General features: G+C 35.0%; 1 protein-coding gene across 2 annotated transcripts; it reads right to left on the minus strand.

The window, feature by feature from the left end:
• Positions 1 to 152: 152 nt before the first annotated feature.
• LOC116778289 (endoribonuclease Dcr-1) lies at positions 153 to 26,541 on the minus strand. 2 transcript variants are annotated; one of them, XM_061525762.1, is made up of 42 exons: positions 26,256 to 26,541; positions 24,807 to 24,983; positions 24,391 to 24,550; positions 23,924 to 24,049; positions 23,104 to 23,447; positions 22,751 to 22,900; positions 21,911 to 22,029; positions 20,937 to 21,724; positions 20,609 to 20,712; positions 20,384 to 20,488; positions 20,185 to 20,314; positions 19,517 to 20,115; positions 19,103 to 19,259; positions 18,660 to 18,765; positions 18,022 to 18,128; positions 17,352 to 17,445; positions 16,900 to 17,038; positions 16,490 to 16,606; positions 15,917 to 16,020; positions 15,386 to 15,642; positions 14,856 to 15,034; positions 14,118 to 14,288; positions 13,839 to 13,959; positions 13,344 to 13,396; positions 12,485 to 12,584; positions 12,065 to 12,170; positions 10,112 to 10,211; positions 9,241 to 9,326; positions 8,383 to 8,549; positions 7,484 to 8,140; positions 7,037 to 7,189; positions 6,530 to 6,661; positions 6,102 to 6,192; positions 5,520 to 5,677; positions 4,844 to 4,966; positions 4,178 to 4,265; positions 3,494 to 3,637; positions 3,097 to 3,226; positions 2,887 to 2,977; positions 1,960 to 2,068; positions 1,245 to 1,377; positions 153 to 995 (listed from the first exon to the last, which is right to left on the minus strand). In XM_061525762.1, the coding sequence occupies exons 2-42, from the start codon at positions 24,950 to 24,952 to the stop codon at positions 839 to 841; spliced, it is 7,101 nt and encodes a 2,366-aa protein (XP_061381746.1). In that variant the 5' UTR covers positions 24,953 to 24,983; positions 26,256 to 26,541; the 3' UTR covers positions 153 to 838. The 2 variants fall into 2 exon arrangements, with proteins under 2 accessions (XP_061381746.1, XP_061381745.1); XM_061525761.1 differs by having other exon boundaries at positions 12,485 to 12,599.
• Between the last annotated feature and the right edge of the window lie 163 nt (positions 26,542 to 26,704).

Raw genomic sequence — 26,704 nt, forward strand, 5'->3', positions numbered from 1 at the left:
TCTAACCTTCTCCATGTGAGAAGAGGTCTTGCTCAGCAGTGGGCTCCGATAGGCTGATGATGTTGTTGTTGTTGCTGATAGACACAGAGTCACAGGAACACTTGTCAAACTACCCTCAATATAATTGCGGGTAGTCCTTAAATAAAAACACATTTTGTATTTCGTGATTATATTCGAGTACGTATTACAGAAAACTGTTTTAAAAATCTCATAATTCATAAAAATATAATATTTTATCAGAAAAGTTAGTTTGTTAGAACGGCTTTTAGGCTTAGTTTCAGAGCCTACCCTCAAGTGAGTATCGCTTCATTGTCTATCATAGCACGACTCATATATATATGAAGGGAATTATATTATATAATAAATTTAGAAAAATAATTCTTCGAAGAGATTTTCTCAGTTTAATATCACAAAACAGCTGTTTTTAAGATTTTTTTTTTTTTGTATACATTCTAGAATTTTTTATATGAAGGAGTGGAGTTAAATGACAAGTTATTATATATATATATATATATATGTAATTAAAAAACTGTATGTTTGTAGATATAAAATGTTTTTATATGCGATCAATTCATTATTCTACTGAGGGTTATTTCGTTCACTTCACGACTGCAGCGCTTGGTATACATTACAATAGAGAAATTTACAAAACGTCTATACATCGGCGCATTTTAAAAAACAGTTTGAGACATCGTATTATCGGTTATTATAGTTATCGGTCTCTGAGACCGATTAGTAAATCCGTCTCAGAGACCGGTCGGTCTTAATGCATAATATATCCGGTCACGGACTTAACATTAACACTAAGTCCGGTCTGAGGGACGGCGCACGTGGTTCTTCACCTCGGTCTCACGGACCGTAAGTGCCGGAGCGCGCACCTCGCGGCTGTACCCTTAGCGATGCGGTAGTTACGACCGATTCCCTTGAAGGACCCGCGGCCGAACACCTCCACACACACGCGCACGCGGCGACCGTCCGCTAGACGTTCCGGTTTACTGGAAATGTTATTGATTAAATAAATACTGACACGAGCTGGAATCGAAGCGGCGACCTTCGAAATATAATGTCCTAATAGCTTTTACGACTGAGCCATCGTGACCTGAGTAGAGACAGTGATTTGTCAACTGATATATATATATAGAAGTAATTCATGAATTAATCACAAAATGGAGAATATTTTTAACTCAAATACAGTCTTGTTGTATATTCTGTTATGTTATATAATCATTGAGTTGTCAGCTCACCCAAACTTGGCTGTATCAGGTTCCGCTTCCAAGAGCTCTCTGACGGGTGACTTGGGAGCGGCCGCGCTGAACGCGTCTAGCTCCGCCCGCAGAAGACCGCCGACTGCGCGCCACACGGCCGCCAGGGACATACCTACACACACACACACACATACACACATATGTACACGTACACGCGAATAAAATATATACCATCATCGTTTTAGTAAAACTTTTTATAGTTCTTTAAAATAATAATGTCCATCTGTCGCATGTCGCAGTACAGACGCCCACTGACTAGGAATATAAATAAAAATGACTAAATTCGGAAATGCTTCGCGGTACTTGTCTTATATGGTGATTCAAATAAATACTACGTCTCTACATACGTCTACTATTTAAAATTTAAAAGATGTTTATTGTTATGTATTAATATATAGATACCTACCTACCTAGATAACTTTTTTTTTAACGGGTGGGAAATCCTCATGGATACCACACGCCCCGGGGGGAGGCGTGTGGTTATGCCGGGCTCCTACCGGCTAAAGCCCGCCCGGCTACCCTCAGCCGCCATAAGTGGAGCTACAAGGGGTCGAGGGGTCGTAACCTACCTAGACACCTACCTACTCACCTATCTACCTACATACTTTACTATACCTTTAGTAGACCACTTACCAAAAATATGTCTGAAATCATATGCCTATCTACGTCTCCGTAATATATCCTCAATACTCACCAGAATCGAGGAATATAGCTCCAGCGACTGACTCGAACAAGTCCCCGAGAGCCTTCGGAACCTCTACATCTTCAGCTTGCTCCATTTCATCCTCTTGTATCAAATAATGCTATCGAATAATACAAACACATCAAATAAAATCATCACAATATCATCTATACACATGTCGTGAGATCGTATCTGATCAAAACCGGTGGGTAGGGCTAGAATTTTCCGTCCGCCTGTCTGTTTGTGAAAACCGATCTCCGAAACTTGATCGATGTGGGGTCCCCAAAGAAAATACCGTTTTTTATTATATCATTTCGTAGGTTACAGGAAATAGGTTATTTTTTTTCAATGCCTGTACGAAGTCCTCGGTATAGATTCGTCAGAAATGTTACGTGAGAATTTTTTTTTGTATGAACAATGTATATTATCATGGCACGAGTAATGTTAGGACATAACGCGCGTCGATTGACCAGCCTTTTGCATTGTTCCTACAGACATTGGAACACCCGAGCCATGACGTCACTACAATGCTAGACAAAGTAACATTTACTTGGTGGAAAATATTATAGGTATAAATATTATGCGATTAAACAGATTTTGATGACATTTTGCATTTCGGTAGACTTGGGAATCGTATATATATTTATAATATATATTCTTAAAAAAAAATCCCTACGTGATAGTGATGTGTCGTGTCGATTAAAGTCGTTTTTGGGAATTACTTCATTATTTAATTCAAACAATAGTAAAAGGTTCTTGAAGCTAAGACAATACGTCACAATAAATTAAGACAATGCTTTTGTTTATTTACCTATATATTAGCTATATATATAGATTCAATAGGGAGAGGGACTCGCCAAAAAAATACGGTTACGTATCTACGTAAGTCATCCGCGGATACGGATGTTAAGCACATCACTAGTTATTAATATATCTGACCTCCTCGCTGATGGAGTGTCCGTTCTCCTCTTGAATCTTAACATACTTCGTCAACACCTCGTTGAGACCTGGAGACATATGGCGGAAGTACCTGAAATAGTATTCAAGTTTTTCCCTATTAGTATAGTATATAATAATTTTTTCCTACCTTCAATTATTTAAATACTATAATATGAATTAGCGAATAAAGTGTTATGAGCTATAAGTTACTTGTGGAAGCCGTGTCTAGCCGCCAGCGTCGCGAAGATGGTGTTGTTGACGAGAGCTGACCTCAGGTCCGTGAGGGCGCCGGGAGAGTGGCGGCGAGGGTCCTCGTACAGGTGACGGGTTATCAAATAGTCTGCGGCCAAGGTCAGGAATCAGACAGACAGACAAACAGATGGCAACTTGGAAGTTTAGAAGAATGCACTGATGCTTCAGCTAACGGGAGCGTTAGTGGAACTCAGTTTGGGAACAATCACTTAACACGTCGAATACCAACACAGTGGAAAAACACAATAGAAAAATTTTTATCACAGAAAAGTCCTAATTTGTCCATGGAATCCATTAAATCCTTAAATTTGATATCATGAGACCATAATATTCTGGTTTCAAAGACGCCACTCACCGAGTATAGCGTCCCCCAAGAACTCCAGTCTCTGGTAACAGTCCGTGAGCGTGTTGTTGTGACACGAGGCGTGCGTGAGCGCGGTCAGTAGCAGCGAGCGGTCACGGAAGCGGTACTGAAGCGTGTTTTCCAACGCATCGTAACCTGGGGAAATTCAGTCAGCATTTAAATGAGCCAACGAACCGATGTTGAACCTAAGTGGTGAAAAAAACATAGCTTCGTTGGACAAATCCGATACTTTCATATGCAATAAAATATATACACATTTACATTGAGATAACGAAGCAATGCTAAGCCTTTTAAATGAAACTAATATTTAAACTACGCGTGATTTATTTTCGTAAAAAACTACACAATCCCGACGTTTCGGTTACTCTCCAGCAGCCGTGATCACGGTTCGCGATCAAGGAGTATTTAGTTTTTTACAGAAATAAATCACGCGGAGTTTATCCGAGAAATATTAGTTTCATTTGAATGAATAAAACTCGCGAAAATTTTAGATCTCGTAATGCTAAACCCGAATCGAGAAAAAAACATAGTTTTATGCCAAATTCCAGTTTTATTTACACACATGGGCCACAGAGTATATAATATAGGCCTGAAATTATACACAAAAATAAATAATGATGAAACGTATTTCGTTAGTTCTGTGGTTACGCCCACAGCAGATACGTATTGACTGACCTGATAGCATCCGCTCCAACTCTCCCTCGGGATCTTCGATGTACCTTAGCAGCGGGGACGGAGGCGATTTCAACGCGCCATAAATTGTCTTACAACAAAAATTACATGGAGTTTACAAGATTATTCATTATTTATTACAATTACAATCAAGTACTTTTCGTTGAGATTAAAGTTATTGTGTCAGTTTCTCTAGTCACATCATTATCAGTTTACTAGTAAATTTATTCAACTACCCGCAAGTTCTGATCTATTAACTCTACTCATAGCAAATATATATATATATATTTGCTAGTCCAACTAGCCGATCGAAAAAAAAAATAAATAATAATGGGAGGACGATCTGAAAATTTATTTTTCTTACGAGATAATTAATTCATTAGCTGGAATAGAGTGATGGCCCGAAATGATTATACAGGATGTTTAGTTTGCTTTCGTGTACATTTCTTTTTTCTTAATATATATATATATATATATATATATATATATATCATTAAGACATATAATTGTCTCATAAAGCCACTATTAAATAACAAATCTAACTATCAAATAAATTAATATATGTTTAAATATTATATTCTTAATACCTAATATCGCAACATATTTCTAAAAGAGGAAAGAAAGGTGGTATGGATAAAGTACTGACATATATATTACAGCTACACTCACCTGCACCCAACGCCCTTCACTGTCCTTGTGAGGTTTAAGGCTCCCGGGCGGCCGTCCGTCCCAACACCACTTATCGTCCTCCTCATCACTAATATCCGTCTCTTTGTCATCTTGTCTATTTCTCTAGAACGTCATAAAATCAACTGCACATACAAACTTAAAAACTTTTTTTACACTATATGAAACTAAGTTTTTGATTATTTTATAACATAATCTTGAAATTTCGGTTACTTTGCAGCAACCGTTATCACGAATACGAAACGACAGTGTGTTTTTTTTATGATATTTTTTTTAAGTAACAAAATTATTTGCCAAACATTTAATAACATTTAAAATTTCATTTACTAGTACTCTGACTGTGTTGCTTTTGATAAAGTTTTCTGATATAAATGACAATTAGCTCTCTTCTTATTCTGAAATGCTTTTTCGTATTCACCAAAAACTAAACAGTTAAATTATAAGAAAAGAAGTTTAATGGAAATTTTTATTGTTTTTTTTTTTCAAATATTGTAAAAATAAATATAAGTCTATAGTAAAATACGCGCAGTAATCCGGAAATATTAGTTTAATTTAAACGATTACTCGCGAAAGTATTAGATCTCATTGAGTTTATAAGACATATGGCGGGTACTGACACAGCTTTATGTGTGGGTGGAAAATACGTTGTATAACTCACCATTTTGACTACAAACGGGTGATTCTCTGGCAACGGCACCGTGTGAGTTGGCAGCACCGTGATACCGAGCCAGGACATGAATAAGAGAGCGCCTCGTGGACCACACTCCAACAGATACGCGCCTATCAAGGCCTCCACACAGTCGGCTATCGATTTGTCTGGACGGTAGGAGTTAAAAATTGCAAGAAATTGTCTAATATAATGGTTACGCTAACATTGATATTCAGCACCAGGCACCAGGCTAATAATAATGAAAGTTCAAAGCAAGTGAAGTAAGTAAATAAGTACATTGACTTTCTTCTCAAATAATAAAATAAAAATAAATGATTTCTACTTAGGGGTGTAGGACTCATTCACTTGAAACTGGTAAACGAGTTAAAAAAAAATCATTTCAATAACCTCCATACAAGTTTTATAAAGCAATTCCTATCAGGCTGTTAAAATTATAAGACAATTTATGTGGGAAATATTACGAAGACAATACAAATATTTTTTTGAACACAATATTCTGATGGGTAGTCTAACTAAAAATAGTCAAAAAAATTAATAAACCTGTGATTTTTATATTGAATGATATTTTACCTGGTATGCTATGCTGTGTTATAAGATTGTAAGGTATAAAACAGCCGGTGCTGTCGACTTGAGGCTCATTTTCCCCGTCCTTGACGTCACCCTGTACACATGACCTACTATAAGGTTTTCAACAATAAAAGATTCCCTATTAATTCCGTACTTTTGATCAAAATAACCGATTTTGATTATTCTTTTCGCGTTTAATAGATTTTAAACCCTCTTGGACCCAAATAAAATATAAAAAAAACCTGATAAAATCAGACGTGAAGGTAATTTTGTCAAGTGATAATAAAAGTCTATTTTGACGACATGCTCTTTTTTCAGTCACATTAAATGGATACAGAAAACTATGCATACATGTTTAATACATACACACACATATATATCAATATTTCCTATATATTCCTGAAATATAATTCCCTCGATGTTGTACGTACATGGTTTTGTAGGGTAGGCGGTGGCTGGTGACAGGGCGGCAGCCAGTTGTCATGCGGCTCAAATTTGGACGCGATCATGCGCTCGCCGAGGCGTTTATTGCGACCGAGACGATATAGATTCAAATTTGAAACCTGTTTATATATAAACAATAACATAACAGGAATCGTAAAGCAGAAATGATAAAGATATATATAATAATATTTCATTAACATAAATTTAAAATTTTCCTATTGGAAAATGTTTTAAAAGAATTTATACACGAGTTTTCAACTTCCAATACCTGAATGAAACTAGTATTATTCGGATTTACTACGCGGATTTTATTATTTAAAAACTACAAAATCCCGACGTTTCGGTTACTTTGCAGCAAAAAACTCGGTTGGTTGCTGCAAAGTAACCGAAACGTCGGGATTATGTAGTTTTTAAATAATAAAATCCGCGTAGTAAATCCGAATAATACTAGTTTCATTTAAATGAATACTCGCGAAAATCTTAGATTCCAATACCTGTTTGCTTCTCATATGCGACAGTTTTCCTTCATGCACCGCGGGTAGAGCGCAATACAAATACGCTGTTATGGCGAATTTCAGGAAACTGTCACCTATCGTCTCTAACCTCTCCAAGTTGATGCCGTCGTTGGCGTTCGACATCGTCAAAGCCTACATAATTAACAAGTGTCATTAACTGGGACATTGAGTTAAGTTGCAATTACTTATATATGTCAATAGATAATTTTTTTTAATACAACCCTATCTAGGATAGTTTGCATAAATTAGGAGCATGAATCATTTAGGCATAGTTATTCTATGCTCATTTGTATGAAAACTTTATTATGTGCCTTACATTAACTTACAATCATCAAGATAAAATTAACTTTATACCTTGCATCAAATATGGGATGTTTGTAAATTTTCTATTATTTTTTGTTTCGTTATGATAACAAATGAACTCACCTGGAGAATAACACTAGGACTGGGCCCCGGATGTCCCTCCAAGTCTGGCTGATAGTCGAAATCGAATTCCTTGCCATTAATACCATTACTGTCTAGGTAATAGGGTTTTAAATCCCGTTCACTCCAATCATTGACCCTATCTATATATTTCTCGTTGGTATCGAAGCCGACGTTCACTATTTTCTCATTAACGTAGTCCGGCGAATCTATGTCAACGTCTTTCATGGAGAAGCATTGCATCTTCTTCATCTCTTCTTCACTCAAACTATTCTTTATTTCCGCCAATAATAATCTTTTGTTTCTTTCTATCGATTCTAATGTTATTTGACCGTTTTCGACTTCTAATAGATTACCGTAAGGAAATATGTCGTCTATGAAATCTGTAATATTTTTATCTTTATCTATTTTATCTTTTATTTGTACATCAGTCTGTGTATGAACGGGATCACAAACTTCTATTGTCGATGTGTCGTCCCCGTTCATTAAATTTGAATCACTTTTAATAGTTACTTTCAATATTTCACTATTAGTTTTGTCTAAATCTTTCGTAGTTTCAGGAAGTAACTCAACTATAGGTGTGTCCTTGTCAATTAAATAACCTTTATCCTTTATATCGGCTTCGTGTTTCAATACTGCGTTCTTGAACTTCTTCACATACTATAAAACGAATAAAAGTATCATCTAAATAAACAATAACAGACTTATGTATATACATAAATGTTAAAAATTTAAATTATATTTTAAGAACAGTGAAATTCGATAATAATAGTTCCTTATTGGTAATTTTAATGTACGAAAAACATTATTTCATGCTTTTGTACTAAAGAAAATCTTGAAAAGTTTCTTCACTTTCATTTGATGATATCCCTGGATTGCATCGAATATTTTCTATAACCAACCTCTTCTGGGGCGGTCCCTTCCCTCAACACCTGTCCCCATTCCTTCAAGTCACGAGCGTCATCAAGTGCATCCGGTTGAGGGGCCGGCGCGATAGGCCTTCGACGTTCTATGTCCACAGCTTCAGCTTCGTGAGCGGTTTTGTACTCTATCCTAACTCCCATCGCCGCTGAGAGATATAATTTTACAAAATAAATACGTACCAATAACATACAGACTTTGATCTATTATTTCAGCTTAATATGTTATAAAGGGAATACTATTTGTTCAATTCAAACGAGTTTGTTCATGAAAGTCTTGTAAATAAACATCTCTTTGTATACATCGTCCAACGTCCAAGAAAAATGTTTTGTATTTTTATTACTTTTAGGGATCTCGAAAAAAATATTTTACAGAAAATCATTTATGTTTAACGCGACGATTTGAAGTACGAAAAATATGAGTATACGAAGATAATGCATTCACTTTAAGGATATTATTTAACGTTACTGTACAAGTAAAAAAAATATGCTTTATTATGAGACGAAACTCCTCAGCATTCCATGGATTCAGCGTGCTGGTGTCGGGTCCATCGCCCATTTTATTATTACTGTTTTATGATTTTTTTTTTAATGGTTAAGTTCATTGAGTATATAACAATCGCAATGATCTCAACATCATATTATTAAAAATAGTTTTACGTCTCTAACTAGAGATCTATCACAAGAAATCATCTTTAAGCCTCATTAAAAACGCTTTTGAGAGAAGACTATCTTTCCAAAATTGAGTGTTTTAGCTACGTTATTTTATTTTCACTATATTCACAAGTATACCGCTGTATGTATGTCTGTTTGTATGTTAGTGTTACGCGAAATACATACCGTTAGTATTTTTACTGCTGCAGAAGCCGCTAGTGTCGGTGTCATCATCACTGTCGGACATATTCGAATCGTCGGTGTCGAAATCGCTGTCAATAAATATTTTTTTCTTTGAAAATGGAAAAAATACTTCCGTAATGAGATCCAGGACTAGTATTCATAAAAAAAACTAATATTTTCAGATTTCCCTCGCGTTTTTGATTATTTTAACTTCTTTAAAATGCTTTTTATTATTTTAATCATCTCAATCATCACCCTTTCATCTCGTCTTCGTGATCACGGCTGCTTCAGTAACCGAAACGTCGGGAGTGTGTTGTTAAAATAACAAAAAACGCCTAGTACACGAAAATATTAGTTTCATTTAAACGGTACTTCCGGTTTATTCAATTCAATTCTATTAATATAAAATAAAAAGATATTTTAGAGGTATTAAACATTTAAAGTACGTATACTCTTAATGTACACACAAGTAAATACAAAAACTTAACAAATTACATACTAAAACCTTCCTCGAGGATCACGCTATCGAGTGGTGATAACTGTTTGATAATCGGTGCAGTAGTTTTTCTGTTTATCGCGAACACACAGACAGACAGACGCGGCGAGGGACTTCGTTTTATAATATGTATTGGTAACGCTAAGGTAATAGTTAACCAATTATTATAGTTTTAAACCGAATTATAACCTTTTTTATTATATACAACTACCTGCCAAAGAAATCTTCAACGATTTTTGTTAATAATATTTTTGGACATTAAACTATAGATACTTTAGATAGTTAGAGATATAGGTGGGAGCTCAAGAAACATTCGGTGAACTATTCTTGGCATTGATTATATAGGAGTGTCAGATTTTCACTATAACATATTTGTACCTGGACATGTAAGAACAATCACTGTCGGCCATAGAGAACGCTCGGCTTGGATTGAAATCGCTTTTAGGTTTGTCTATGGGATCAGACCAATTTGCGCCTCCTGTGAAACAAATTAAAATTATAAAACTATATATTCACATATAGTCCCGGTGAATTCCCAGACGGTTTAGATTAACAAACCATCCCGACAGATGGCGCTGTAGTCTAGGTTATATAAACCGAAATCCTGTTTACTGAATAGTAGGTTACTATTTGTCTTGTTTAAGTTTTCGTTTTTTGATAGATGCTGGCAACACTTATATATTTATTAGGGTTGTTTATCAACACTTCTCTTATAACAATACGAGGGGTGATCAATAAGTAATGATAATCGAGTATTTCTAGAACGCACAAAACCCCAAATTATTTTTTTTCTGCTTGCTTATTTATCCACTAGTTCAGCTTCAAAAAATTGTATAAATAGGACACCATTACCGGAAGATACATTCATTTGAATACGAACTGTCGAAGAGAAAACATCAAAATGGAGAAAAATGAAATAAGAGCTGTCATCAAGTACCTCTGCCTGAAAAAAATGTCTACCAAAGACATACACAGCGACTTAGAGGAAACATTGGGGGAGTCTGCTCCTCCATATTCCACAGTCACACGCTGGGCAAAGGAATTTAAGCTGGGCAGAACCTCCACTGAAGATGAACATCGCGAAGGACGCCCTTCCACGTCCCTTACTGGAGAAAACGTAAAAAAAGTGGAAGATATCGTGTTGGCCGATCGAAGGGTGACCGTAAGGCATGTAGCAGAGGTCACAGGGATCTCCTATGGCAGCGTTCAAAAAATCATTGTCAACGAAATGCATATGAAAAAGGTCTATGCGCGTTGGGTGCCGAGAATGTTAACCGACGAGCAAAAAAAGAAACGAGTCGACATTTCGAGGGTGAATCTTCAAAAGTTCCAGGCCGATAAGGAAAATTTTTTGTCGCGTTTTGTGACCACGGACGAGACCTGGATCCACCACTTTGATCCCGAAACCAAACAACAATCAATGACTTGGAAACGAGCTTCCTCACCAACGCCGAAGAAATTCAAAGTGTCAAGTTCAGCGGGAAAGGTTATGGCGTCTGTTTTCTGGGATGCAGAAGGAATTATTATGGTGAAATATTTGGAAAAGGGGGCCACTATAACAGGCTCTTACTACGCAGACCAAATAAGAAGATTGCGAGAGGCTATTAAGTCAAAAAGACGCGGTAAACTGCGCGCTAGAGTGCTGTTTCACCAAGACAACGTTGCGATGGCTGCCATTGAAGAAATGGGGTTCGAACTGCTCGAACACCCTCCCTATTCGCCAGATCTAGCTCCCAGTGACTTCTACCTCTTTCATCGGCTCAAAGAACATCTCCGGGGCAACAAATTTGAGGACAATAGTGAAGTGATGGCCGCAGTAGAGGCATTTTTGGAGGGTCAAGACAAAGAATTTTTTTCTAAGGGAATCATGGGCTTAGAAAAAAGATACACTAAATGTATTAACTTGTTAGGAGACTTTGTTGAAAAATAAAATACTTTTTTTTATCTAATAGTTCTGTTTCATATTGATTATCATTACTTATTGATCACCCCTCGTAGGTATACGACTACCGTCAAAAAGTTACATAATAGTTTTTCTTAGCAAGATTTAACATATACTAATTTAATAATGTATATATTAATTTCGTAACTACCTTCCTTGTCAGTGACTTACCGGAGTGAGATCTAAGAGTTTGCGAGTATTCATTTAAATTAAACTAATAATTTTTTTTCAGATTACTACGAATATAACAAGACCCACTGACAGACATTCACGTCTCGTCTGCCCGTGACCACGGTTGCTGCAAAGTAACCGAAACCTCGGGAGTGTGCTGTTAAAATCAATAAAGGACGCGTATTACATCCCACAATATTACTTTTATTTAAACTCACCGGAGCTTGAAGTGCAGAATGTGACGTTTGGTGGTAGGGGTTCCATCAGCTCGTCCAAAGGTATTGAGGACGCCATGTCATTACTCCAGGTGCCTATTTCGAAGCCCTGTCCGGATAAGACGAGGTTAAACGCAACAATCGGCTGCAACTATTTTGATGTAATTTACAATACTTATATACTTTTGAAGTGAAACTCCTTATGCGACTTCTAACAAGTTAAAGGTTTTACGCAAATAGGGGGGGGGGGAGACGGAGCGAGAGGGAGAGGGAGAGGGAGAGGGATTGTGACTTATAAGTCATGTTAATAAAGTTCGTCTTAAAGAAACACTGAAAATTCCTTGAAAATGAATTTCTACCACTTCCTGTTTGCATTCCAACTGCCGTACTATAATATACTGCATTACTTCTATTTATACCCACGTTTTCGGCGTCTTCTTTCTCTTGTAAGATATCATTAATAGTCTTCTCTTTGACTTCCGGTCTCTCTTCTGTATCTTTTATACTCTCTTTTTCTCCATCTCTGGAACAGCAATCGCTGTTGAAGAAAATAATATGTTTTTCTTAATATAACAGAGATCAATCTAAAGTTAATATCTATGAAGAGAGCGTATTAGAAATCAAAAGTTTTATCTAAATCTGTTTAGATTTTACTTCAAGCGTTCGTCCGCTCAGAGATTGCGTTCCTGAAACCTGTGAATTTACACGTCCATCAATAAAATAAATAACAATACTTATACTATGGTCAATACTTGGGTACATAGTGACTATTTATATAATAAAAATATATAATAAAATCGTTGACAAAATAATATTGTGTTTGTATTAGGAAAATATAAACTTAAAATGACCTTTATTTTATAAATTCCGTAACAAAAACTTGATGTAACTTTGAAAGAACGTACCGACAAAAAACTTTTATTTTTATAAACATAACTTAATTAATATATTTAAATTTTTACTATATTGTACGTCCGTTAAAACTTATATCGCTAATTCAAAACCTGTCAGGAACGCATCCTCTTAGCGGCCGACGTATCAAGTATAATGTCGTCTATGTACGTGTCGGGATATTTCCATCGTATGAAACCCACACGTTAGGTCAAGATATTAATTGTATAGAAAATATCAACAAAAGCGGATAATAAAAATAGTTATTTGTTTAATTATAAGAGATAATGTTATTTTATTATTATTATTAGAGTATATAAAAAAATCTATTTAAGAAATCATTTACGAACATAAAAAATATTTAATTTCTTGGTGATGTGTTGTTTTTTACCTCATTTCATTTTCTTTTTTCTTATCCCCTTTGTCAGAATCAGCGCTCAGAACCTGTTGATTTTCATAATATTATGAATTAATTTACATCTCAGTACACTATATATATGTATATAATTGTACTGTCTGTTTGTATTACAATAACAGCGTATTACTAAATGTATGTAGATGTTTATTTTTCATGTATTTGTGTTTATTTGTCCCGTCTAATCTCTGAAATGGCTGGATCGATTTTAATGAGATTTTCACTTGTAGATTTCTGGTGTAATAAGGAGTAATTACTTAATATTACATATTTATATCAGTTTTATTAATATAAATAATCAAAAGAAACTATTCGCAGTCTAAATCGGGGACATAGCTAATTTGATATATATACAGTAAAAATTACGATTTTTTTTCACTTCATTTAGGTGCTTCATTTCACTGAGTAGTTGAGGAAAGATCTGAATATATATATATGTGTGTGTGTGTGTGTGTGTGTTTGTTTGATCACCTCCGCTAAACTCCATCCAAAATCCAACGGCGGCCATGATATGTCATCTCTAGGCTGCCCAACTCCCACATCCCTTGACACAGCACGCCTCACTTCATCAGCGAGCAACAGCGCGTTTATACTACACAGTACATGATTTCAATGAACATAAGACATTTAAACACTTAACTAGTCTTATTTGCATATTATACTATTAAAACCAGCCTAAACACTGTAAATTCTATCTACTGTACATAAGTATCTCATCAAGATATCTGCTATGGAATCGGACCCACGTACCGGTACAAAGCGCATGGTAACGCAACCGCTGCGCACCATAGAGGCGCAGCGAAAGGATGTCTCATACACAACTCCGCAACTAGAATCTGTTTTTGATCGAGACGATCACGTTTCGCGCGACGCGTGCGCTCCGACGACACAGGTAGAGCCACGCCCTTACGATTCACGTACCTAAATAAAAAAAATATTAAATATTACTGATTTAAGCATTTTTAGAACATCCTGTATAATGATGTAACGATGTTGCAACAAACAAAGCTTATATATGACCTATTGGTGGGTAGTATACAATTCTATTATAGAAAAGGTTTAGACAACACTTTTTACGACGACCCGTACCAAGTTTTTAACCATTATACACATGTTTGGAAGCCGGGAATCGAACCTAGATTTGTTGCACAGAATATATATATATAGGAATATGAGAGGGTTGGAGAGGGGCGAACGACATATAAGCAGTTGTCAGAGATGAGGACTCTTTTCGTTCGTAATCGTAGCACGCGTCGCTGACAGATGAATCGATCGTAGTTTTTCTGTGTGTTTAAATCTTTCTTTCACGTTATATTCAGATATCATTTCACGCTAACTTTAAATCGAGTTAGTTCAAAGTTGTTGATTTAAAATTGTTTCTAGTTTTGTGTGAATTTAATAAATGTATAGTGAAATTTTATCGATTATTACTTTTAAAAGTCACTTCTGATCTCTTTTCTGAGAACGTATACCTCGAGCTGCACTCACCGTGGTGTTAGCAGGTTCAGCCTAGCGCTCGTGTGGTCCACGTCGAGTAACGGCTGATTGCTCTGTGTCAGTTCAGCGCCGTATTTGCTCTTGTAGTACGAGCGGAAACTCGCGTGTTGCGCTGACGGGAACGACGACTCCGGCGTCAGGTTCCAACATATCTCCGCAACCAGGAAGAACTGTGGGAGATTGTGGGAGAATACACGCGATGAGACAACGTGATAGTTTTTTGCCCTGAACCTTTTTTTTTGCGATAAAAATAAAATTATATGGAAAACATCGTAATTTTGTTGATGTAACGTATTTCATTCAAATGTCTCGCTGAAAAAATATACGAGATATGATGACGTAATAGTTTTTTTTCTCCTGAATCTTTTTTTGCGTACATCACATTACAGATATAAATAAATGTATATTGATGAATGTTACAAATTTATTCGAGTCACAGTAAGTATTGGATCATTGTTTCATTGATTTTTTTATGTCCGTATCAATAATTTAGCTCATAAAACCCTTTGGATAAGTCTTACTTGAGGCTGATCCTGATTTCTATACCAGGGCGTCACGACCGCTTCCTTGTACTTCTCCGCGTCAAACACGAATACCTCTCCTGGTTTAAGCAGCGGATTTTCAATCTTCTTTCCCTTCTTCTCCTCTTTCTTCTTCTCTTCTTCCCACAACATGGGCTTCTCTATTTCTAAACATCTCTTCTCTTCTGTGTGCTGATATATTAAGTCTAAGAAAGGCCAGTCTATGTCTATCCATGTGGCGCCATCGGATGTTGTTTCTTGAAATATCACAAATTACAACAAATAAGCTTCGGACTGTAAATTTTTTTTGTGACGATATTCTATTTTTTTGCCGATACTATCTTCTCTCAAATACATTTATAACTTTACTCTCCAAATAAAATTTTGCGAGTTGTACCTAGTTATAGACCGACCGATAATATATTGGTCCTTCTTGACAGAAAAAAAAAAATATTTGAATTTATATTTTGTTCAGTCTTATTATGAGTCCAGTAATACAAATGTAGAATTCCTATAATGCTAACTACTCACTCTTAACGGTCGGAACCACGTAGTAGTTATTGTGAGTAGTGTCCGCGAGCTTCATGCCGCGGCGTCGCACTCGAAGGACGTCCGAGAAAACAAACTCCATAAAGCTATTGCAAAAAACACCTTAATAAATCGACTGAGCTATGTAATATGGGCAGTTAATTATGTATATATATATATATATATATATATATATATATATATATATATATATATACATAGAAAATTTTCTATATATATATATAGAAAAGGATTGTTGATAAGTTTAACTTCACTAGAGTTAGTGTTCAAATTAACCTAAACTAGTCGGTTATTTTATAGAATTTACTAAATTTGTTGCTGCCTTTTTTGAGTTTTAACCTTTAATGTCCATGGAGTGGAGAGGAATTTTGCTGTGAAACGAGCCTAACCAGTTTTTTTAGTTCAACAATTAACTTCAAGAAAATATAATATGCATTAATATTAAAATTTAGGTGTACATGTGGAAGTAGTTATAGACTTTGAATACTATATAAGAGGCTTCTGCCAAAAAAAATTTTGATATCTACCCACATTTATCCTATATAGTATACTCACCGTGTTATTCTCGTGACCCTTGTATCTGTGAGTCTCACGTCAGCGTGGGGCGCGCAACAAACTCTCACACGTACTTCTCCCGAACGCGTATAAATCGGGAACGCGGGTATTTGCAGTCTTGCACCAATGATATTAATTCAAAATCATATATTGGCAGAAAAATACATTTTCAGAGCACAGGAGAATAATTTTATAATAATATCAAAAAGATAATGCGTTTATTGTATATAAAAAATAGCATATATTTTTTTGTGTTTGTAAAATGCTGATTAATTTATTTTCGTTGGATTAAATCTCTATGTCAACAGCAACAAAATATTTACAGCCTATACCAAAGATAGTTTCGTTGATCTTCCATAGTAAGTTAATAAAATTGTAATTATTAATTCTGACACACTTCCACCACTCACCTAGTTCCTCCTAACATGAGTATTCCTATAGCCTGACTGGCATTCTGCGGCGCGTGCAACCGTCTGCCGCGAGTGTTGTACCTCTCGGGCAGAGCGCAGCAGAGTCGTGATTCTATCGCGTACAGCGTGTTACGAGACACTAAGAAAAGATATATACACTTTATAAGTATCGCAAGTGTTCAAACAAAAATAAACCTTATCGTAATCAATTAAAGTATATCTTTGTTAAACTGTAAACATCAAATACGACAGGACAGAGGCGAAATCTGTTATTTCTTACAAACCAATAGCTCAATGGCTATTATCGTAAAGTGAGGGTAGATACATGTTCATTTAACGATATGATAGTTAAAAATATATTTTTTGTATTAAAATCGTAGTCTTAAAAACATTAATTTACTGAGAATCAAGTCATATCATACATTTATTCAGGATCATATATATTAACTCACCAACTTTTCCCTCATCGCAAGTATGAGGTTTTTTTTCTATGTCTTCGTCCGTATATTCCACTACTGGTCTACAATTCGTGAACGCAGATGCCGTCTGCAAAAAGAAATCTCTATACAAAACAGTTGATTGCTATAAAATACGAGGGAAAACCATATATATGCAGTTGTTTTGCTTGAAAGCAAAAGACAGAACCTAAGAATTTAAGATATCTATTTGATCAGGGCTGTAGATAAAATTGCATACAAAAATGGCGAAATTAATCCGTATAACAAAACTGTTGAATAATTATCAAAATAATAATATTGTTTATATGGGTATCCAGTAAAATCTAGTTTTAATTTAAGTAAAACTACTTTATAAAAATAATTTATTGTCTGTGTCATACTTATGTGAATGGAAACATTGAAATAAATATTTTTAGTCTGTGGCGAGCTCTCAGTTGTTTTAACAAAAATGCTGATATTATGAAAATCAAAAATATTTTTGACCTCCCATCGAACCGAATTAGCATCGTTTAAGAAAACACTGATTTATCTAAATTAAATGGAAATTCAATGATATGCTGTTATCCCAACCTGTTGGACCAGACAGGCTTATGGCAAAACAACTGACATTTTATTAGGAGGACTTGGATTCCGACATTTGTCGTTTTGTATTCGACCAACTTACCCGTTTATAGTAATACTGTCTGCGCTTCGTGGTCCCCGGTCGCGCGTTCTCACCCGATTCTTCCAAATTTATGTTCTCCATTTCAGCGGCTTTGAAGTTTTCTTTACCTTTTGTAAATCAATGCAGCTATTTTAAGTTTACGCACAGTAAAGATATTGATAAATTGAGTTGAAATGCTGCTGATGAAAAAAAATTTATGCATAAAACGCACGGTCGATGAATAGAATGACAAAAACAACACATCGGAATTTAGAAACTAAAAAAATTACATTTCAGTGTTCGTAGGAAAAGTTTAAAAACGGAATTTTAACAATGATAACAAATGATGACAAGAAAAATGCAGTAACTATCAGCATAAGCCTTTGAACATTACATGTACGCTTCACAAAATCTTATAACTAACATCTATTTACGGATCTTAACAGTTAGTTAAAGTCACTTTTTTCATTAATGAAATCTAAGACTAAGTCTAAAATGAAACGGACAATTCGTCTCGTCTTCGTGATCACGGTCGCTGCGAAGTCAACAAAACTTCGGGAGTATGTCGTCAAAATGAAAAAAAAAACGCGTAATAGTCAAAAAATATTGGTTACATTTACGTTTTTTTAACTCAAATCTTAGTAATTCACCCTACGTACCTATTGGTAGCAATTGATCGTCAAGTTCCCCAGCGCGATGTAACGCCCTACTCGCCAACAGAGCAGCCATCCGACGAGCCAACGACCTCGTTGGCATTGGATGACCCTAGTTCAAAACCCCAACTTCAGCTATATCCTCGATATTCAGTATTTACGAGAAATTCCACCAACCAATTTACGGCATTACCAAAAATACATTAGACAACAATATCATCTATGAAGAAAAACAAAAGTAGTCACTAACGTTAAACATATTTTTAAAGACTTTATTGACTTCATTGTAAGCAGTATCGTCACTAAATAAATAATATTATGCAATCAAAAAAACTTGATAAAACAATATAAAAACAATTTCGTTGACAGTTAAAAAAAAAAAACAACAAAGTTAAATTAAACAAAAGTGTCAGACACTTAAACAACCCATAATACACACTAATACTCACCACGATGTTAAACTTCACGGGACAGTTCAACGGCATCCTCAGTGTACATACATACGCGTCGCGCGGCTCGCCTCGACGGTCGTTCAGAATAACGCGCTCAGTACGCCACTGAGGCGTTAGACGTGTGAACGTATCCGAGGGTAGTTTACCACAGTATCTGATAGACATGACACATGATAGTAATATCAAATCGAATATGAAGATGAATTAAGTCTTTTAAAAAAAAAAAAATGTATATATAAATGTGTTGTAAGTAACTTTCATTTTCTTATATCTTAAGTAGAGTGTAGATTTAATCTTTACATAAAATCTATTTGTAGATGCTTTTTTGATATAACATAACTATCCATAGCAGTCAATGTGTGTCACAACTGAATGTTTATCTTACTGTCTCTACCATGTATATGCACATACCTGTTTATCAATGCTATAGCTGTATTTAGATCCACGCTCGCCAAAGTTTCATCGTTGCCACTTTTAATTTTATATTCGTACTTTATGTTCTCTAGTTTTTTGTCGTTTTCGCGAAAATCTAATGTTTTGTTTACGTCCGAATCATCTTTGACTTCAATATTTGCGATTCCTTCGGATATTTCGTCTAACGATGCCTCTGATTCGATTTTATTTTGTAAATCTTTCATACGTTCACCAAGAGTATCTTTGTCACCATTGATTAAGATTTCGCTAAGTGCCTTAATATTAACATCGTTTTCTGTTACAGTGTCTTGGCATATCTTACTATTATTATCTTTGGTACAGTCTTCGTTTTCTGTAATACAATTATCTATCTCACTATCACCTAAAACTACGTTTTCTTTAGTATCATTCAAAGAATTTTCTAAACACGGGCTAACATTATCGCTTATATCGTCGCTTTCTATAGTTTCAAGTTTTTTGACTTTATTCTCTAAAGGTGTATAGGATTTAACCATGAAAGCAACTGTATCCGCGTGATGTTCTTCCTCCTGCGGAGGTTCATATTGGATTCCGCAGCCGCATTTCCTTGTTATTATCTATGAACAAAACATAAATTTACTATTTGTAATATATATAAGAGAACATCAATCTATCCCCTCCTTTACCTGATCTAGCTCCCTATAAATAGCGAGATGATGTAGCAGCCGATCAGTATGCGTTTCGGCCTTCGACAGTAACGTGACCGCAGCACGACAAGCGCGTGCTCGACCTCGGCACAGAGCATGTGACCGGTACCTATTTAGAATGAAATTTATAGTAAAGTTTTGTATTTGCTAGCTACATTTTAAAGCAACAAATACTTACGAAGGTGGCAAATCCCATCTCACAACGAGATTACACCGGGGCAGATCTATACCTTCTTCGAGCACCGACGTCGCTAGTAATAGATTACATTCATGCATACGGAACCTGCCATTGAGATAATTAGTTTGTAATTCTAATATATTTAAGGATTGATAAATACCAAAGGAGTCACATGGATTCAATGATTGCGTACAATCAAGTTTACTTGAACCTTAATCTACTTACTTCTTAAGCACTTCCTCATGTCGCCTATGTTCTTTGGCGTCTCCATCATCAGTACAGTACTGGGCGCATAGATGTGACAGCGTGGGACGGGAACGAGATAAGTCCTATGGGCATTATAATTTATTTATTTTACGATACAAAATATACATTTATAGACGACATGTTGGTTTCTAGATAATATGGAATTGACAAATACAAACCTTAACGACTTTGTATTAAAAACAAAAACAGCTAATTGATTTCATAACTAACTAACTAGAAAATAAGATTCAAAATCAGAAAGTTTGACATTTTTTTTTAACAATCAATAAAAAAAAATACAACTTACCACAATTAACATGAACAATATCTTTGCCATCAAAGGCTCCTTCACGAACACAATACCACAGAGCGCGTCTGGGTTTGCCTGCATTTGGACCTTGTTCACCCTTGGCACTCGACCCCGACCGCGTGACCTATGACCCTGCCGTTTGAACTTCGGAGACTCACTCATTACATCAATAACGTTATCCATTTTAAGACTGTCATCAACTTTTATGTCACTTTCACCAATTCTGTTCTCAACTACCGAACACAAGCTATTTGTTACTTTATCTCCCATATAGTTTTCTTCATAGTCTTTAAGATTAGCCTCGTACATATGAACCCTGTCTTCGATTTTGTTGCCAAGCGTTACGAAATCGCATTTTTCTATTTCATTTAAAAGCTCGTTAGTTTTCGATACATCTGCTTTCGCCTCGTTGGACTGATCTGAGACATCGTTTGTGTTATCTCTATTCAAGTTGTCATTTATAACTTTATTAACATTGTCTTCGACTTTATCGTCGATGCAATTTTTCGTGTCTTTTTCATTCTCTGCTTTGTCTGACGATTCGTTCTGATAGAATTGCTCTAAAATCTCAGCTAATCTGAGCATCTTCGGAGTCAAGAATGTGGTTATCTTTTCCCAATCGTTATCATACTTTGACAGAACGCTGTCTGTGTAACATCTTATCTTTACGAAAACGGAAGTACACACGCACAAAAGAAGAAAATGTCTCTCGTATGGCACTTTGATTTTAAGTTTTTCCAATTTGATGAGCAGCGAGAAGGCTGCTTTGTCCGCCGCGTAAGGGCCTGGGAATATTTTATAGATTTTCATTCATATATTTCAGTCTGTACACGCCTTAATAATATAAAAAAGTTTCTACGCATATGCACACACACATATATATATAACATTAACAGTATAGAACATTATTATATCTGTCTCAGGGCATGTTAGATTTCCGTATGTAAGTCACTATCGCAGATTGTACTCACCGAGTTGGTCCAGCACGTATAGGAACTGCTTGAATATGGCCTTGGGCTCGAGGGTCGGGTCGGGGATGTTTTTGAACTCCTCATACATATCTTCGCCGTAGATCTCCGTGGGGTCGTACCTGGTGAGGAATCAAATCACCTTTAAAACTACTCGTAAAAGGACTACCACACGTATTTTCTTTTATGTTCTTCCAGCTCTTGTTTTCACAGCAGGAAATTAAGTGTCGATTCTAACTCGAGTCAGAGCACGATTTTTTAACATTTTTTTACATTCCAAAAGTCACAAGTCACATGATTTTTCGATGAAAATTTAATTTCTTCGAATAAAACACGGGAGACATAGACACTTTATTTGATCAATTTAATTTCTTATGTTTATAGACGTCATGAATATTTCTGGTCATTTCGAATTAACAGTCCTACTTTATTATGATCTGATATCGGATAGGCGATGTTTCAACAGGAGATGGTAGGCCCTAACCGTGGCTTTTTAAGACCGTGGCTTTTTAGGCTCGTCAGTCATTAAAAAGTCAGAGTTATTGGACTTGAATGAACTATTTATTGATATAGCAATATTGGTTTAAAGACTAATTTGACAAAATCTTGGAAATCACCTAAAAACACCGCTTTAGGAATCGTAATTTGCAAACAAGTGTCTCAACAATAGTCATAAATATCACCCAATGGTGAGATCTAAGATTTTCGCGGATATTAATCTAAATAAAAATAATATTTACGTATTATATTTTCAAACTAATAACAATATGTTATTTTTATACCAAATACAAGTACAAACACCAAAGGGTCCTGTAATTTTAAAACTCTTCATCAAAGACTTACCTGTGCTCATTTATGAAGTCCAGCGCACTTTTGACGGACTCCCTCATATACTCCTCCAGCTGTATATAATCAGCTGGTAGTTCTGGACTTTTGGTGCGGGGACTGTACTCTATTATAACCTCTTTGGGCTTCGCCAATGAGGATGACATGCTGGGGATTAATATATATTTGCTATGACTACGTCCGTGTATATGTCTTAAATAGGTTTATATGATTGGGTCTCTATGTAAATAAGTTTGTATGGCATATTTTTTTGTTTTTAGTGTATTTAAATTTAAAATCATAGGCTGCTGTTGGTCGATCATCAACACCTCGGAATTATACGTCGTGAAAAATAATAATAAAACTCTTACCGTTTCCCGCTGTCGATATCTTCAGCTAGATCCATCTTGCAGCACAAGCTTTTCTCCAATTCCTCAATTTTCCACTCCAATTTTTCGTACATATCGAAATCATCTATATTATCACAATCGCTGTCCCTCTCATCACCGTTCTCAATCTGTTCTTTATCATTATTTTCTATTTCTCTCTCGACGTCATCATCGTCATCACCGTTGGGTATTTCGTTGTGATGATTATCATCGTCATCATCTTTAGCGTCACCTTCGTGTTCTTTTGGTAACGTAAACAACGGATACGTCAACGCTAATATACGCGGCCTGCTAGATTCATCGGATTCCTTGTAACAGGTCATTATCTAAAACGTTTTATATATTTTTAATGGCTTATATATGAAGGAGTTGTATTCCCAATAATGATAATTCTCATACAAATAAAATAATGTTAGTCACGCTTGAATACTCTGTTCCAGCACGGGAATATAGGTTTCTTTTTTCGTAGGAGGAGGTAGGGTAGTTAACGTTCTTTTTTCGTAGGGTAGTTGACGATCAATAACGTTGATATCAATTAACATTCAATTATTTATTAATATTAATAAATGTGAAATACTAAGTAAATATAATTTAAGTGTGTTGGTAAATTTCGACTATATTATTTTCAAAACTTATCCAAGCAAACTTAAATTTACCGGAAGGAAATTATATATATGAAAAAGTTTATTTAAAAATTTTTTTTTTTTTTTTTTTGGTAATGGCAACAATAACACCCACAAAACCTTAAACTAAGTTACTTTTATCATGGAAAGTGAGGTCGTTAGTAATTACCAATACATACGTATTGCAAATCTTGATCCTTGAATATGAGATGGCAACTGTCAATTATCAGTACGTTTATCTGTTGCATAGTTAGAATCCTCTCCTGCAAGACGTGCTTGAATACCGTCGAAGTGCACACAAATACCTGATAAAAAATATACAGTCTGTAACTAATCAATACATGTCTTACGACTTACCTACCTTACCTTACCATACCTGTCCCTTCTCGATTTGGGACTACATTTTTATAGTTTTCTCTAAATCGTTAAGAAATTTATTATTAAATAAGTTGAATTAAAAATAGTATTACAATTAAATATAATGAAATTATAAGCAAGAGACCATACATTTAAATTTAATATAGTGTAAAATTAGCTACCTCCTTGTCTTGAACCTTTTCGCTAAGGTTAAATCGACCTACCCTCATTTTGTCAAAGCTATGGGATGAACTCAAATCAAACTTTTATCAAATTTTATCCAACCTACCTCCTTATTATCAACCTCCATGGCCCAATCGTCCACCTCTTGGATGTCATTGACCCTGCTCACTTTGAGATCCGTCAGTATTGATAGCTCGTGCGCCGTGCATCGTGTGCGGGTAGCGCGTGTTATGTAGAATGAACGTTTACGTTCAGATGTAAGGGGACTACGAATAAAATGTATATATTGAGAAAAATACAGGAATAATAGGAATGGAAAATTTATCGATAAAGAAACTTGATCGATATATTCTAAATATTGGGTTCGATACAGCACTTCACAATAAAGTTTTAATGTCATATATCTATCCTGATTCTAAATCAAGATCTAAAAAACATCATCAGAATTGTAAAAATTGCTCAACTAAACGGACCCATCTGCATGAATGAAACACAATAGATTTCTATAACTTTTCGACCTACCCTCGTATCATGTAAGCGTGTTCTAAAAGCACGCTGGTAGCCACGAAGGATGTGTGCTCAGTGACCAGAACATTCTGGGATCCGGCGTTAGCTGCAAGACGTGCTCCCCCCTCCGCCGCCGTGAAGCGAATACTACTCGACTCCATGTTGGATATTCAATGATACCAGACTATACACCTGTATAATAGTTGTAATACATTAAGTTATTGACCTCTAACATAATTTATATATATGTATATATGTATATATATATACATACGTATATATACAGCCTTATATTTTTCTACAATTAATGTATATAAGAAGCTATAGTTGTAACATTATGAGATGAAACATCTCATCATTCCATGGATTCACCGTGCGGGTACCAGGTCCATGATGCGGGGAGAGGAGCTTCAACAGTACCTGGGACTCGCGCCCCGGTGTAGGTTTAAGGCTACATAATATACAGTATCACTCGAAAGACTTCGTTTATGACTAATGAGATGAAATATTATTTTTTTTATGAAATTAATTATGTGTTTGTAAAAAAATGTTTAGGTTATGCTTATTGATTAATAGATAGGAGTTATTTTAATTATATATACATTTATACATATAAATATATATATATATATATATATAAATTTTACTGTCTGTATGTATAATAATAAGAGACTTTAATGTAGGACTTTGGCGAGTATTCATTAAAATAGAACTAATATTTTTCAGATTTACTACGCCAATGACTTCGGATCTCGCCTACCCGTGATCGCAGTTGCTGAAAAGTAACCGAAACATCGAGATGATAATGTTTTTACAATAATAAAATTAGCGTAGTAAATTCAAAAAATATTTGTTTTATTTTAGGAATGTTCACTTAATAAGATAAAAAGAATATTATGTATAGGTAAATTGTGTCTGGACCGATTTTGATGCAACTATCACTGGCAGCTTATATTTAATGAGTGTCTTGGCTAATTTTATTTAAGAAATTTTATTCCACTTTCTGTTATAATATTTATATAAATATGATAACAGAAAATAAGAGCATGGGGAGTATATATGATTTAGTTCGGTAGATTTTGTGTAATACAGTCACAAACACACATGCATGTAATAGTATTGATAAATAACCAAAAATTTGTACAACAATCTCAATGACAACCATATCTATATTAAAGAATAGACAAAACAGTATCGTATTTATTTTTAAATCCAGAATCGAATATACGAAAATTATCTTGTATCTATGATTCTTCATATAAAATTTGTTTAAAAAGAAATGTAACTCAATACAATACGACGCATTCATTTAAAAATACATACATGTCAATTAAATGAATGATCAACTTCAAAGATTTCTTCTCAATATCAATACCATATCGAATAACATGGTCACGACTGGGCTTATAATTTTGTAAACAGATAATATTATACGAAATTGATTATTATACAACAACAACTAACCTTTTAAGTATTCTATAGTATGCGATGTTATTAACAACATACGCTCATAGTACAATACACACTTAAAAACTGATAGCGAATAACCGACAATTTGATTTCAGTCCAAACACGATTTTCACATTCATTTACATTATAAAACATAAGTTAATAAGTATATATGGATATATACAAAATAAACACAGCACTACACCCTCAGATAAATCTTAATACAAGGGATTGTTGATAAAAACACATAATACACGTATTCTATTAAATTGAAAACTATGAACACTGCCTCAGTCCTCAACGCAGTTCAATGACATATGCGTTTCGTTTCTCCAGTAAAAATCCATTTTAAATTTCAAATCTCTAATAAATTAATTTAATTATAAATTTATGATGTTGCAATTATTTTATTATACATTTTTATTCTCTAATAAAACTATTCTAAAGTTTAGGTTCTTTGGTTT

This window comes from Danaus plexippus, chromosome 31 (assembly GCF_018135715.1).
Source record: "Danaus plexippus chromosome 31, MEX_DaPlex, whole genome shotgun sequence".
Lineage (NCBI taxonomy): Eukaryota > Metazoa > Arthropoda > Insecta > Lepidoptera > Nymphalidae > Danaus > Danaus plexippus.

Excerpts from the sequence above, each read along its gene's own strand:
- LOC116778289 (XM_061525761.1), bottom strand. The coding sequence starts at position 24,952 with ATGGAGTCGAGTAGTATTCGCTTCACGGCGGCGGAGGGGGGAGCACGT. Across the intron at positions 23,448-23,923 it reads AGGATCAAGATTTGCAATAC|ATAATGACCTGTTACAAGGA; the intron begins GTATGTATTGGT and ends AAAACGTTTTAG. Across the intron at positions 1,378-1,959 it reads AGCTATATTCCTCGATTCTG|GTATGTCCCTGGCGGCCGTG; the intron begins GTGAGTATTGAG and ends GTGTGTGTGTAG.